Source organism: Danio rerio, chromosome 21, assembly GCF_052040795.2.
Source record: "Danio rerio strain M-AB ecotype USA chromosome 21, GRCz13ab, whole genome shotgun sequence".
Classification (NCBI taxonomy): domain Eukaryota; kingdom Metazoa; phylum Chordata; class Actinopteri; order Cypriniformes; family Danionidae; genus Danio; species Danio rerio.
Window position 1 is genome coordinate 22,409,676 of NC_141041.1, and position 16,718 is coordinate 22,426,393.

Sequence of the window (16,718 nt, forward strand, 5' to 3'; positions counted from 1 at the left end):
CTTGTTATTGTCTATTATTATACACTTGTGTCTGTTTTATGGGCTGCAAAGAACCTAAGGGGGCAAATTCACCAAGATTTAAATGTGACATTTTTTACTTGCACACACTGGCAATGCTGTAGCAAATTTAGTATTATTTAATGAGTTAATGCTGCAATTGTAACAAGATACCTACACCAAACTAGGTATTAAATAACAAAATTAACATAACATAAAAAATAAAAACACTTTCACAAGTATATTTTACAAATCCAACTGTGCTGGGAGTAAAAAAAAAATAATTCAAATAAATTAAGGCAATATCAATGAAAAGAAAATACATATTTATTGGTTAAAACAGATTATAATTGCTTAAAAGATAATAAAAAACAATAAATTAGCATGTTTTTGTGTAAAACACCATGCAAAAATTAGTTTTACTGTTCAATAAATTTATCCTGGTGTGCCCTTGAGTGCTTTTATCTCTCACCTTGCGGACACATTGGTGGTGAAGTTGGCACAGTTGTGGGAATACATGAGCTTGGTAGTGCCAGTGATGTCTTCCCACTGAGCAGGAGCAGTGCCACCTGCAGAAAGTTTACACCTTTTTATAAAATCCCTTTTTTTTGCAACCAACACCATCTGGAATGAACTTGCTAAATCTATCTTTATCCCAGTGTCCCTCTCCAGGCAGGACACCAGTCTGTTTCAGCCCTTATCCAAGCAGCTTGGCAGAAAACAAAAGGCTGAAAAAGACTGGCGTTCAGGAAAAACTGCCATTCTCCAGATCACAGATATCATTTTCAGACAATGTTTGCTTTGAAATGGATGAGAATCGGACTGTACCAATAACACTGCAGAGGAGGCGGAGACTGGTGGTGTCCCCCTCTCCAGCGTCTCGTGGACTCTCCCTCCAGGATGGAGGTAATGGGATGCGCAGACCGATTGGGCGGTGGAATTTGCGCCGACGAGGCTCTACTGTCACAACGGGACTGAATGTGGCCTGGTTTCCTAACTGCCGAGTCAGCAGCTCATCTGGAATTGGCTGGGCCTGGGTGATGACAAGAGAAGAAACAAAAGATTAATTTTTCATTTAATAATGAGATTAGTTCAAGTTTTTTTTATTTTTAAGTCTCCTTTAAGGCACTGACCTTAGAACAGATTTTTAAAACTGATAATAATCATTATTACAGCTATTTATAATACATACATTCATTTTATTCTTCTTTAGGTAATATCAGAGTAATATCTATAGGTGGGGCCACAGGGGGACCGGCCCCCTTTTAAATCAGTTTGGCCTTTGTTGTGCCCCTCTCCTCCAAGTCATTGCTGATTAATATAAAAGCTCGGACAAAAAGATATGCTTTAATTTATGTTGGATGCCAGTGATGCCTGTTACTAAGGCTTTCATCCCTGTAGATCGACTGGCTTGTTCCGAAACAGAGATTGAAATTGTTACAATGTTGCTTGTCGAGGTTTGCTTTTAAAGCGGAATGTTTCAGAACGAACCAAAAATGGTATATTAATGGTCATAGTATATCAGATGTATATTATATCAGACTAGACTAAAGTATATTATATCAGACTAAACATGTCATTCGCTAATCAGAGCTACAAGGTTTATTTTCTGTGATTCAGTTCATAGCTGTCATCATTTTGTTGTTTCAAATGAACATTTTGAGCTGTTATGTCAACAATAAAGGTGCGCTTTATGGCGAAATTAATAGTGAAAGCAAAGACGGGTTCTGTGCTGTCATTTACCCGGCAACACGGACACTTGCAGTTTAGAATCAATGCACTTTTTTTTCACTATAAAAAGGTTACAAAACAATTGTAATGGAAAATCTGTCAAAATTATGGACATCATTTACCCAAAAAACTACGGTTAACATGACCTGATATGTGTTTTTCACAGTCAGAGATTAAGCCAGAACACAGAGTTAAAGTTATTTTAATTTGGCAAACTACTATCCACACAATCCTGTTTATGCAAAAACTGTATCAAAAACAAGAGGGCTAACTGACAAGTTTTTAAATAAAATTACTCAAATTTAATCCAGTTTCTTTCTTCATTTGAAAACAAAAGAAGATGTTTTGAAGAAAGCTGAAAACCTGTAACCATTGACTCAGTAGGAAAAACAAATAATGGAAGTCAATGGTTACAGATTTCCAGCTTGCTTTAAAACATTTTATTTTGTGTTCAACAGAAGAAAGTCAAACATGTTTGGAACAAGTGATGAATAAATGATGAAAATTTTTAGTTTTGGGTGCTAAAAATGAACTAATCCCATGTTACAACACTCTCCCTAGTCCCCCGTATTTGTTGATCTAATTATTTTCTTTCTTACAGAAACGCTAAAGGTAAAGCTATGATTTTCTGATATCTCTGTTATTTGCAGATGTAAAACTAACCCAATGAAATCATATGATAGGCCTATATAATATATGAATATATACTGTAATAGGACAAAAAGAGTTAAATGTTTAAACATATAGTGCAAGAACCAATTAAAAGATTTGCCTCCTCTCTCTAAACTGTGGCCCCACCTTGGCCCCGGCATTTAAGAATTTAAGAATTTAGAGAATTTAAGAATTTAGAACTAAGAGTTTAAGAATAATAAGTAATATTAGTATACAAGTAATTATTATAATTATTATGAATAACTTACTAATGGTCATTTTGACAAATTTTATTATACAAAATGATTTCCATATATTAGTTTGTGAATGGGGATGACGTTTCTAATCATAATTATATACTTTGTATGAAATGAATGAATATATGAAATTGCGTTCTCTTTCTACATTCTAAAATCTCTTAAAATCTCACCTGTAGGCCTAGTCGGACCCTCTTAGTGACCGCTGTGTCAGGGAAAATGGCCTGGACCTGAGGCACCAGTTTACTTGCCAGCTGACCTCCCTCTGGACCAATGAGATCGCTCTCTTGCCGGACACGTGACACCACCGCAAAGTAGAGCGGGAAGTCAGTGGAGATGATGCGGCGGATTCTTTTCTTCTCCAGCTCTTCCTGACTTTCCAGATCTGATAAAAACAAGGTCAAAGGTTATGTTTTGCACGAATAATTGTTGTACAGTAATGATGTAAAATTAAGAGAAAAGGGAAGAGAAAATAAAACTCTAAATAAAAACTCTATATGATGTACCTTCATCCATTCCATTGAGGATGGTCTCCAGAACATCATCGCCATAGCGATTCCGGTGCTCTTTCCATACGGAGCCGTTTTCACTTCGCAGAACCACCAGTTCCCGATCGCCTCGGCTCAGCGATGCAAAATGAGGGATCTCCACTATCACTGGCCTGAAGGGGAGGATTAAAAAGTCAAAAATCTAGTTAATATTGTATTCCATTTACTCAGCAGGAAGAAAGGACATCCCTCATTCTGTCTCCCTCAGGCTGAATCTTAAGTAATCCTGATACTTCTGAAAATATTTTAAATTCTTTAGCCAGCCAGATTTTTCAAATAATTGCTCATTCAAGCTATAAAGTCTTCATCCAATTTATTGCACATGCACAAAACACAATAAAGATGATAGAAAGGATACAAAGGCACCAGACAATAAAAAGGTTTTCAAAAATCCTCTGTTTTGTTTATATTTTTCACTCTATTTTATTTATTATTTTTGTAATCACTACCACAGACATCAAATTTATATTCAAACAGTAAACATCCCAGTACCGCTGTGCATATTTGAATGTTTAGTAACACAGAAATAATAACACTGAGTAATTTAAAGGTCCTTTAGCATAGTGTCTGTTTATACCTAGCTATTACATGGAAATGACCCAAATACCATTGTTAAATTCTTCTTATATAAATCCTGTTTAAATAAAATCTTACAGAAAACTATGTGAATTAGAACATAACACTAAAAATTAATTCCCTACATGTAAACTGTGGCTAGCAGAACTTACCTCAATGTTACGTTGGGAGCAAATTATTAGATGCTATTTAAAAAGAAAACTTAAACAATTTAACAAAATTTGTAATCCTTTTATCTGTTACCTTGAAAACAACCTTGTGGATTAATGCAGTGGTTCTCAAAGGGGGGCGCAGGACAATGATAGGTGATTTCTAAAAATCTAATAAATTTGAATAAATTTTTAAAATTACTATTACTAATCCATAACCTACAGAAGATTAAAATAGTTACATAAAAATACAATATCTAAAAAAAAAGCCATCAGACTTTAGGTTTTTTGTTGTTGTTGTTTGTTTTTTTTTTTTTACATTGGATTGCAACCCTTAGGGTTTTTACATTAGATTAACGACAGAGCAATAGCTTCAGTTGCACCAGATTGATTTTATGGCACTAGCTAAACTTTCTGACACCTTTACAGCACTCAAGTACATTTAAAATAAATACAGGCCACGACTGAACATAGAGGATAATCTTTAAGTGGCAGTCTCCAAAATTAAACCAAGAAAAGACTTCTAATGTAACTTAAATATTTTGCCAGTCTTATTAGGTGAGGTTAATATTAAACAATAATAATAAAAAATTATTTGGTTGCACTTTTTATGTGTTTTCAATATGCTTATGTTTATATAGGCCTAATCATTTGTGTAAGTGTGGTGTGCAACATTTGCATGATTATAACCACTTCTGAAAATAGTGGGAGTCATTGCCATTGTTATTTTGGGGGTCCCGGGCTGAAAAGTCTGAGAACCCCTGGATTAATGCATAATTTCTGTAATGTAGTAATATGCTTTGTCATCATACTTTGTTGTTCAAACAGGTGTTTGTAACAAATTTGCTTGTTTAGTGGGTGTTTTTTTATTTATTTATTTATTGTTATGATTTTCATATTGTTTTTCCTTTTTTAATTTTTATTTGCTTTGCCTGTTTTATGTGGACAACATATGTAAAACAGAGAATCCTTTTCTTTCTGAACCTTGGTCTTCAATAAAACTTATTTGACAAAAAGTACATCACACAGCTATGTAACACTCAGAACACCCTCCGCAGCATTTCCTAGTGAGATACCAACAATGCTTAAAATGCAAAAAAGGTTTTAACAGCTCATTACATATCCTATGTATCTTGGACTATTATTTTGAAAACCAATGCTTAATTCAACAGGCATCTCATGTCATCTCATCTCAACACAGTCATCATGAGAAGACTGTTAAATCCGAGAAAGATTGATTTAGTCAGAATAGACACAAGGTCTATTACTTAGTTTAAGGCAGTGTTTTTCAACTGGTGGGTCGCGACCCAAAAGTGGGTCGCGGGAAAATTTTCTGTGGGTCGCAGAGTATGTGGTCAAAAAACAACAAATGTTTCATTTTCAACTTGTTTTGCTTATACAAGACTTTTATTTTGAAATACGCGAGCGACAACTGTACCAATTGACATGTGAAATTTCATTTAATTATAGCAACAAATAAGTCGAAGCGCAAGAACGACCCCGAATATGTAAAGTATGGATTTACATATATTTATGAAAAAAAAGGCTTAAAACCTCAGGTTGTCATATGTAGTGATGTGCGCTCACAAGAGCACTTTTAGAAACCAAACATTTGTTGTTTTTAATTTGTAATATTTCTATAATTTGAGACATTTTGTTTAATGACAATAATAAAATATTGTTTATTTGTAAGTCTTGGTGATTTTCTTACGATTTATCTGTCACTACTTGTGTATGTTAACAAATAAATACAAATTCATTATAATTCCTAAAATTACATTATAGTTCCTATAAAAAAAAATGTGGGTCCCATGACCAAACCAGTTGAGAACCACTGGTTTAAGGCGTATATTGTGAAATCGTTTGTGTACATTGTAATGACGCAACAGAGTGAAAGGACAGCAATTAACATCATAAAACTAAGTTTGAGTTTTTAGTCAAACTTAAGTGCATTTATGTTTGGGAAAATGATAATGTAGCCTATAGTTCATTCACACACATAACTTAGGAGAACACTATGTTGCTTACAGAGCTCATGCTCCTAGCTAACTTGATATCCACTACCTCAGTTGAATTTACTGTCATTTCACAAGTTATCTACTTGATAAAAAAAAAATTGACAACTGAAGTATGGTTATTTTGTTTGTGTGTGTTTCACAATCACCCTGTATGAGTGTCAGTGACTCAAATGAGCCACGCTGAGCAATGCAGAGCTAAAATCAGAGTATTTCATGATATGGCCAATTCCTAGGGTTATAAATGGACATATAAAACCATTTTTGAAAGAATTTTTGCTCTTACCTATGTTACATACCTTCCATGTAGGTATCAACTGACAATTTTAACATACAATGCATTCAAGGGCACCTTTAACACTATATATGTCAATTTCTTTCTCTGTATCAAACATCCAATATGATCCTACTTGTCAATAGTTAAATAAACAAAGCAGAATGATTTTTAGAAATTGGGTGTTTAAATCGAGATCATTTAAGAATTAATCATGCAGCTTTAACACACAAATGGCATTCTTACCCTAGAAACTGCATGCTGGAAGGCCCTAGAGAGATAATACGAGATGCGAGTCCTTCTCCCTCCACCAGAGGAGGAGGAGTGGTGAGTTTCTGCGGTTTGACTAGACGGCAGGTGATGCGTGTCGGGGCAGCGCAGGTGCGCGGTGGGATGATCACACGCAGACCATTATGTCTGCTGCCCCGCATTGACCCGCCTCTCGCATCCACCATGAAGCTGACCAGAAACCTGTCAAACAAGCAGCCGGTGAGCAAAATCAGACTCCTGAAGCATTAAAAAAAACATTAAAGCAATTCAAAAGAACTTTCTCCTAGATGCTTGATGACGGTGAAGACAGGTATAAAAATAAGCATTTATGACCAACAGATAAATACAACGGAGATAAAAGCAGAAAGAAGCCTTTAGCAAGTTTGTAACAACTGGAATAAAGATGTTACTTTCCCAAATATAAAAATAATATAAATGTAAAATTCCCAAGATTTTTCAATATTTAAATTAATTCATTATTTATTTACCATATAAAGCAAAAAGTGTCTACTTTAGTGTCATGTGCAAATGACACTTAAAACGCAAACATCCTAATCCAAAAGAAAGATTTTTACTGTTTTTTTTTTACATTAAAAACATGCATTCATTAACATCAACTTAAATATCCACTCATTTTGGGAACAACCCCTTTTTTGGACAAAGCTATTAGCCTACTTCAGTCTACAATATTAAAAGGAGCGGACTTAACCAATAAGCAAGGTAAGCAGTTACTTAGAGCACCAGGAAATTAGGGGGCCCTGACCAATGCCAAGAATTGCCTAAATGAATCATATCTCATTTATACTTTTTGCATCATACGTTGTAAAATCTGTTGATAACCATTAAGATTTTAATGTTATTACTTTTTTTCAAAACCGGGGGCCCTCATAGTGACATCCTTACTGCAACTTACTGTTGTACTGTACTGCATGCAAAACTTAAATTTAATTACAAATATGCTTAACTGTACACATAGTTTGTGAACTTTTTTATTTGTGAATTTATTGTATTTAATTTCTACACTAGGAAAAAAAAGGTTCCCCTTAAAATATATTTTTAACGTGCAGTTTATTTAGAAAAAAAAACTACAGAGAAAAAATATATACTTATAGAGAAAGAGAATGTTTCGAGTTTCAATGCTTGGAATGGAATTGCTTAGGGCCCCCAAATCACTAAGTCCGCCCCTGAATATTAATATAGTACATGGTCATTAGCTAAATGTACCAGTTGAGTCAGATGATATGCCAATCCATTTTAGATAATAAATGATCCGACAATGCTCTCCACAATGGATTTGGCACAATGCAACCACCCGGATGCTAAACTTATGCTTTTTTTCTATCTTAAAGAAAAGTAGCACAAAGTTTTTAATAAATGAATGTATAAATCACTTCATTTTCTCCTTACATCTATTGTAATTTTGCATATGCTTTTCAAAACTATACACATTAGTGACATCCATGCTTAATCAACCATCAATAAGGTCAATCAGTAATCGATTAGTCGTTTGCATCCCTTGTGTGGTTACTGTCACTTTAAGGTATTTTGACTGACAATGAATCATCTGCTCATTAGATTTGGTTAGGTTGCAGGTGAAACATGTGCACTGACCCAGTGTGGATGGGGCTGGCCACTGGGCTAACGTTGTCTGAGGTCTCTGTGGCAGGACTACTGGGGATTAGAGAGTCCTCGTCATACTCCTTTGGCAAAGGGACAGGTGTGTGCTGCAGACACGCAGGAGTGACAGATCACACAGACGCAAGACACACACACACAAACAGAGATACAATGACAGCTTCATGAGATGATAACTCTGTTTAGGTCATGGCAGCTGGTCAGGCGTTTACTTTCGAATAGTCGATAAAAAGCTTGACTAGTGGATTTCAAGCAGGAGTCCAGGGCTCATTATGCCCGAAAACTTTCAAAAGGGCCTCAAGATTGATTTAAAAACAAAACAAAAATACAAAACATGCATTAAATAATCAAACACCTTTAAATCCAGGTGGTCAGAGATACATTTCTATAGATACTCTATTGATACTGTATTCTAAAGAACATTCTCTTGCTCCCTCATTCTCAACATTCATCTCTTATTTTACATTTCTGTCTAATGATGGCAAAAAGGCAATAAAAATAGTAATGAAAATAAGAATAATAAAAAAGTGATAAAATAATCAGGGGTTTTCAATCTTTCAGGTGCCGCAGAGCCCTAAATACAACCATCACCAATTTAAAACATCTATATCAAGCCAAACAACAACAACAATAAAAAATAATAATACTAACTCAATATGGGTCTAAAATTGTTGTGTCTAAAATACTGAGTCTATACTGTATTTAAACTTTAATATATGCATTTAGTATATATTAGTTTCTATTAAGTTACATTTTAAATCATTATAAAGGTTGACCAGTGGATCTTAAACAGGTGTACAGGGCTCATTAGGGATGAAAACTTTCAAAAGAGCCTCTAATTTATTTCAAAAGAAACCAAAAATACAAAACATGCATTACAATAATCAAACAAAACATGCATTACAATAATCAAACAACCTTTCAACCCATGTTCCAGAAAGGCACCATGAAAATGTCTTAGTGTAAACTTCTAAATTTACTTTTTGATTAGTAATATACATGGCTAAGGACTCAATTTGGACATCCTTAAGGGCAAATTTATCAATATATTTAGACTCATACACTACGGCCAATTTAGTTAATCTAATTTACCTATAGCGCATGTCTAAAATAAAATAAATAAATAAAATAAATAAAAAATAAAATAAAATAGTGGTGTTAGTGAGACCAGCAACCTGCGGTCTGTGTGGGTCCTAAAGCCTCAGTATATTTATGAGGACTCAATGAGCACCAACTTTCGGGTGAGATGTTAAACCGTAGTCCAGACTCCCTGTGGTCGTTAAAAATCCCAAATGGCCAAATTTGCCTACTGGCCTCTGTCCATTATGGCCTCCTAACCATCCCTATATCATAATTGGCTTCATCACTCGGTCTCCTCTCCACCAATCAGCTGGTGTGTGGTGTGCGGTCTGGTGCAATTTGGCTGCCGTCGCCTCATCCAAGTGGATGCTGCACACTGGTGGTGGATGAGGAGATTCTCCGCAATGTGTAAAGCCCTTTGAGTGTCCAAAGCACTATATGAACGTAAGGAATTATTATTATTATTATTATTATTATATTTATTGTTGTTGTGAACAGTACAGTAGGTGCTGTCAAACTGTTGATAAATGCTGCCAGAAACCAAGCAATGAAACTAAGTTCACTAGACAAATATCTTTCAGCAAGAAGCAATTCTTATTACAGCACATAACACAGAAAACAACTATACCTGGTCCAACATGACAGTTTCAGGTGACACGCATGGAATTCTGGGAATTGCAGGAGAGTACGGTCTGGAGAGAACGACGAAAATAGTTATAATCTGACTCATCACTTTATTTTAAAGAGATGGTTCTAGCATCTTAGCCAAAAGGCTTTGATTTGATTGTGCTCTAAAGTTGTGACCTACGTGGTGCCCATCCCGCTCTCAAAGTCTCTAAGGGTTTTCTTAGGCGACAAAAAATCATCATCCTGGTCTTTCAGGTCATCCAGCTTCAAATAGCGAGCCCCATCCATCCCGAGGAGTTCATCACCTACATACGGCACAAAATATATGTCACACACACTGATACGAGAGACTGGCAGGAACAAAAACAGGAAGGAAGAGAAGCTCAGAAGTTATTTCAGCATTCGCAATCCACCATCATTCCCAATCGAGCACAAACATCACTTCACTCGTTCACCGGGTCCAAGCACATACACACACACATATGTACATAGCCAATGGAAAACATGAAGAAATCAAGATACTGGATAAGATTGCATGGTACATTGGTTACTGAAGTGGACATGAAGAAGATCACACTTAATCTGCATGGGAGAGATTGCTTGGTGTTATTGTAGGGCCTTAATCACAGGTGTTCAGAGACGTGTAAAACAGCCACTGTGTCAGTTCATTTTGGAGCCCTCTGCTGAGTCAAATAATCATCATTAGTCAATTAGCAAAATTATCCACTCCCAGTGTGACTCCCATAGTGTTTGGATAAAGAGAGACTCATCTATGGGTGTTTCTTCAACTACAGGCCTTAATTATGTCCCAGCAGTTGATTGGTTTCATAAAATAGATGCGTTTCAATAAAAAAGTAATTTTTATATTGTTTTACCTATCCCTCAAAATATGAAAATCCATCACAAAAATATATGCAAAATATTGTCTATACAAAATGTACATATATAAATACAAGGAAGCAAAAAAAAAAAAAGAATAAAATAAATAACTTGAAGTTTTACATTCATTTATATATAACTCTCAGCTTCCTTGGAATTTTTTGTAATAAATGTACTAATTATAGTGAAAACACTATTTTAATTTTATTCTGTAAGATACTGACTCATTTCATCCAAATTTTTTTGCATAAAATAATAAAAAGATGTCATGTTTTCAGGCAATTGTAGTGTTTTTTAGACTACACCAAACAAATGTTTTAACTTTGGAAGAGAATATCAAAATTTGGTGGAATAACCCGGATTTCAATCACAACATCAAGACAACACCAATTGCAATTTGTTTATGAGAAATTTTGAAGAAATGATATCAGACCTTTAAAGAATAAAAATAAGAATTTAATTACGTAATTTATGTGGAAGCAAATAAAACCATTTAATTTAATATAATTTAATATTATTTTTAATATTATTTTAAATTATAGTAAAAATATGGTTTAATGCAATTTTATTTATTTATTTATTGTCTTTTCGACTTAGTCCCTTTATTAATCTTGGGTCGCCACAACGGAATGAGCCGCCAACTTATGCAGCATATTATGTTTTAAGCAACGGATGCCCTTCCAGCCAAAACCCATCACTGGGAAACATCCATATCCATTCACACACACTCATACACTACGGTCAATTTAAGCATACCCAATTCACCTATACCACATTTCCTTGGACTTGTGGGGGAAACCGGAGCACCCGGAGGAAACCCACACGAACATTGGAAGAACATGCAAACTCCACACAGAAATGCCATCTGACCCAGCCGAGGCTCAATCCAGCAACCTTCTTGCTGTGAGGCGAATGTGCTACCTTACTGCGCCACCTCGCCCGCCTAATTTTATTTAATTATATTAATTTTATTAGAATATAATATAATAGAAAAGAACAGAACAAAAGAGAACAGAATAAATTAGAACAGAGCAGAACAAAACAGAATACAACAGACCAGAACAGACTAGAATAGACCAGAAAAGAACAGAATATAAAAAACAGAACAAAACAGAACAGAATAGAACAGAACATAACAAAATAGACCAAAACAGAACAGAATAGAATAGACCAAACAGAATAGACCAAACAGAATAGAACAGAACAGAATAGAGCAAAACAAAACAAAACAAAACAAAACAGAATAGAATAGAATATGTAATAGACTTGCAGAGTAATTTTTTTTATTGGATTATTTTGCTTTTGTTAATGAATTAGGCCAAATGGAACCATGAGCCAATGGTTGAAGAAACACTCTGTCACAAACAGTGATTTAAAAAGTAAAGTAAAGTAATTTTGGATGCAGTCCTGTCAATGATGGATCAACAGACACATGTTACTGTCAGTAAAGAAAAACAAACGTCATGACCACACAATGATGAAGGGGTCGACGTCGTAATAACATAAAGCCACATGTTGGAATAGAGAGCAGTTAGAGAGACTTGAGGGCCAGAGACAAAATGAAAGCGCTTGAAATGGAGGCACACGTTTCACGAACCACTGAAAACCGGACAACCAAACCAGAGAGACGGAGACGCTCCTACCTAATGTTAGCTGAGCAACTCCTACAGCAGGGAGGAAGAAGGAACATTTCAGCCTGGCAATGCTAGCGTAATTTACAGCAAGTTTAGAATATCACAAAAAAATTGCTTTTGCTTTATTTAATCCTAAACAAAGTCCTGAATAAAGGGAAATATATCAAATATCTCTCAGATAAAAAACAAACCTATTTGATGACTGTAGCCAAAGAAGCTTCAGGAGTAAAACAATAAAAAAACTGTTGAACTCAAGGAATTAAGGATGAATTTTAGTAGGGATTTTGGGCCGAAACCCAAAACCAATTATTCTGGATGTGCCTATACGTAAAACAGAAACCTAAAATGCTTTGAAGAAATAATAATTTTATTATTACTATTTTAATAAATAATTGTAAAAGAATTGTAAGACTTGTTTAAATTTAACTAATAATAATAACTAATAGAAAAAAACACAAAGACAATAAGCTAATTTTATTGGCAGTAAAATTTTAATGAGTTAACGAGAGATGTCATTTTAACTGTTGCCATGACAGCACAATAGCGCTATTGCAAGTAGCAGGAACAAGTATACTACATAGAAATGTCCTGTCAAGCAGGACTTTGCATTTCTATTGAGCATGTGCAGTTGAGACATAGATAAGCTTACATGTATATGAGCAGTATAAACACAGACAGGAATATTGAACTATTTTGACTTGCTCTTGCTCTTGCTCTTGGTTGGCACAGCAACAAGCTGCCCTTGCTCAGTGCAAGCCATTGAAATGAATAGGTTTCTTAGCGCAGCGCTTTCCACATCCACTGTGAAAGCTGCTTCAGACTGAACAGTGACTATAGCTGGAGGGAGAGTGAAACCTGTGCGCCAACCCAGCATAGCCTTTTTCAGCACATGTATTCAGCTTTTTTGTGTGTTGCATTTTTGCAAAATTGTTTTGCAAAAAAAAAAGGATGTGCTTGGTGATTTATAAGATGTAAGTCAAAGGTTACCTGAACCTGAGAGTCAAAATTATAACAATAATTAGTACCCATGACTCCTGATGTTAAGTTCAGTTATTATTAAATAAAAAATACCCGTCTAAAAACACACACCATTAGCAATAATTTACAACATTATCACCTGCAAACATTCCCTCAGGTAAATTGTCAAAAGTGATGTTGGAATTAAAAACAATTCATTCTCAGCTCAATCAACCAAAGATCCACAAGCTTCTCAGTCAAAACTCTCTTTTGGACAGTGATGAATTGAAATGGTGAATTGAAATCATTTAAATTCATTTTAGAAATGTAATTTAATTTTATTATTGGATGTTTTAGTAAAAAAAAATTGTGTTAAACAAAAAAACAAACTACTGAACCAGTTATTTAAACTGGAAACTGTCCGTTGGGACCATTTCACAAAAATAAACAGGATTTCTTGTGACTATAAATTTAAGGTACAGTAATAATTCTGTAAATAATGTTTGTTTCACTTCAATGTATTGTAGAGAGCCATATATATGTGAGGGGTTGACTCTCAGAATGGAAGTAGCTGTTCATTTTTTTTATTGATCTACAGTAGTCAACATTTAAAGTAGATCAAACAAGCTTATGAAAATTGCCTAAAACTATTACACAACAACCATACTTGTCTTAAGTTTTTTTTTTACAAAACTTTGATTCATTTCAAATGTTGACTAATGTACTAACGAAAAAAAATTCACCTAAATCATGGATTGCCCGAGGTTGAGTAAATTAACAGCAAATTTTCTCGATTTTTGAGTCTACAGTCTACATTTTATTAAGTCATTCATCTTTAAAAAAAATTTTATAACTAGGGATGTCCAGATCCGATCACGTGATCTGAAATAGGGCCCAATCACATGGTTTCAGTCTCAAACAGAATTGAACATTACCTCCCGATCAGGACTCAAACACAGTTGAAGTCAGAATTATTAACACCCTTCAATTTTTTTTCTTCTTTTAAAATATTTTCTAAATGATGTTTAACAGATCAAGGAAATTTTCACAGTATATTTGATAATATTTTTTCTTTTGAAAAAAGTCTTATTTGTTTTATTTCGGCTAGAATAAAAGCAGTTTAAAATTTTTTTTTAAACACCATTTTAGGGACAAAATTATTAGACCCTTTAAGCTATATTTTTTCTCGATAATCTACAGAACAAACCACTGTTATACAATAACTTGCCTAATTACCCTAACCTGCCTAGTTAACCTAATTAAGCCTTTAAATGTCACTTTACGCTGTATAGAAGTGTCTTGAAAAATATCAAATCAAATATTATTTACTGTCATCATGGCAAAGATAAAATAAATCAGTTATTAAAAATGAGTTATTAAAACTATTATGTTTAGAAATGTGCTGAAAAAATCTTCTCTCCGTTAAACAGAAACTAGGGAAAAAATAAAACAAGCGGCCTAACAATTCAGGGGGGCTAATAATTCTGACTTCAACTGTATATGTATATATAAATTCTTGTTACTTTTTAACACATCTATAGTTATGCGGTGACACAGAGTTAGACTTCTTTCTTGACTTCACACAGAAACAGCAACGCATGTGGCATGACATCACTTTGTTGCAGAGATGCTATTGGTTAAACTCTGGCAAAGTAGAACACGGAAGCAGCTTGAACCAGAAAGAGCAAGTATGTCTGCGGTCTGGAGCTATTTTAAAGTTGATAATCACAACATTGTCATAGCAAACTGTGAGATACGTAAACTTGGGATTGTCTGCCGTGTATTTTAAGTTGAGGTGCTGTTGAGGTTTTATATTAGGCTTTTTTTATATTTACTGTTGCACTAAAGTCCAAAAGTGAATTTATGTTATTTATTACTTGATTGTTCAAGCTACCTCACAGAAGTGCTCTGTTTGTTAACAGAGTTGTTGAATGTTAAAATAAGAAGAATTAAATAAAAAATAAAGAACATCCTGGATCTGTTTCTTCGCTCTTCTTTATTTTTTTATGTATTATAGAAGTATCAGGTTGGGTTTCGGTCTCGGTAGATACTTAAAATCAAAATAACTCGGACTCGAGGGCAAAAAAACTGATCGGGACATCCCCATTTATAACTGGCAAAATTTGATTTCATCTACACAAATGATCCTACATGTGTAAAACACATTGTGTAGTCAAGTACATAGCCAAAACAGCGCTATGAGTGTGAGAAAATCTCTAACTGCTAGTTGTCATCAAACTGTCACTTTTAGGATATGACCCACCATCATATCTGCCTACTGGCTCATGTTTTTAATAGAGTCTAGCACCAACCTCATGGTACTAAGAAGTTGTCAGTGCAGCTAAGAATCAATTCTTTAATGTGGCATTTACTGCAGTATGATCCTTCAGGCTAAATCCAATCTGAGCCGCCTGTACGCACCTTCATCTTCAGATACGTCTAGTATTTCATCCACCGTCTCGGGGAAACTCATGCGATGCTTCTCTGTGGTGATCTGAGGGATGGAGAAGGAACATATGAACAAATCAAGATGGCAAATTTACAACTCTAAGATGATATCGAGATTAACCAGAGATGAAAGGCAACGGAACAAAAGCCACATATTCAGATCAGATGCACTTTATGAGGTGCAAACGGCTCTCACCATTGATACGGATTCTTCAGTCACCAGTTTGAGCACATCAATCACAGAGATGTACCCTAGCCGCTTAGCGATACCCAGAGGTGACGTCCCATTCTGCCACAGAGAAAACAGTTAGGTTAAAAATCTCACATGTGCATCAAATGGTGTAAAGTAACAATTTACAAATACTCAAAGTACTGTAATTGAGTAGTTTTTCTCAGAAATTGTACTCTGCTAAGTAGTTTTAAAAATGTGTACTTTTAATTTCTCTTGAGTACATTTTTAGTGCAGTATCGGTACTTTTACTCCACTACTTTCCTTCAAGCTGCAGTCACTACTTTATTGTTTCTTGTCTATGGGGATTAGACAAGATCCTGTGATTCCTGTCCAATCAAATCAAACATAGAAGGTAAATCGCCTCATAATGAATTACCTCAGATTTATAATTGCAGCAAACTGTTTGGAAGCATTAAAAGTGTCCAGGAAGATGTCCAAAATCTTCACACGCATTAAACCAGAATATTTAATGACGTCAATGTCCAAAATCTAACTTAAAAGCAACCAAATATCAACATCTAATGATGTTACAGTTTGACGTTGTGTGGACGTTTCCACTATGATGTCTCTCACATGCTGGATTTTGGTTGCCATTCCTGATAAATAAATGTAAGTATTTGACATCAATATGACATTAGATTAGGATGTTGGCCCGATGTTGGATTTTGGTTACTTTCTAACACAAACTAAAATCAACCAAATACTGTATCAACGTCATTTGATGTTGTTTTTGGTCTTCACAATAACATTGTCCTTAG

General features: G+C 34.7%; 1 protein-coding gene across 33 annotated transcripts in view; it reads right to left on the reverse strand.

Moving 5' to 3' along the window:
• ank1b (ankyrin 1, erythrocytic b) overlaps positions 1-16,718 on the reverse strand; it is a 129,137-nt gene that overhangs the window by 26,804 nt on the left and 85,615 nt on the right. For 16 of the 33 annotated variants that reach the window (XM_087301185.1, XM_087301184.1, XM_087301177.1 and 13 more), the window contains 11 exons: positions 15,925-16,017; positions 15,702-15,774; positions 12,333-12,353; positions 9,992-10,115; positions 9,812-9,875; positions 8,080-8,192; positions 6,445-6,669; positions 3,143-3,297; positions 2,810-3,021; positions 826-1,030; positions 470-566 (listed from right to left, as the gene is read on the reverse strand). In XM_087301185.1, coding sequence (XP_087157311.1) covers positions 470-566; positions 826-1,030; positions 2,810-3,021; positions 3,143-3,297; positions 6,445-6,669; positions 8,080-8,192; positions 9,812-9,875; positions 9,992-10,115; positions 12,333-12,353; positions 15,702-15,774; positions 15,925-16,017 — 1,382 coding nt within the window. Of the gene's footprint in view, positions 1-469; positions 567-825; positions 1,031-2,809; positions 3,022-3,142; positions 3,298-6,444; positions 6,670-8,079; positions 8,193-9,360; positions 9,618-9,811; positions 9,876-9,991; positions 10,116-12,332; positions 12,354-15,701; positions 15,775-15,924; positions 16,018-16,718 lie in introns of those variants that run through there. The other 17 variants (XM_087301187.1, XM_087301186.1, XM_087301179.1 and 14 more) reach the window with 2 other exon arrangements.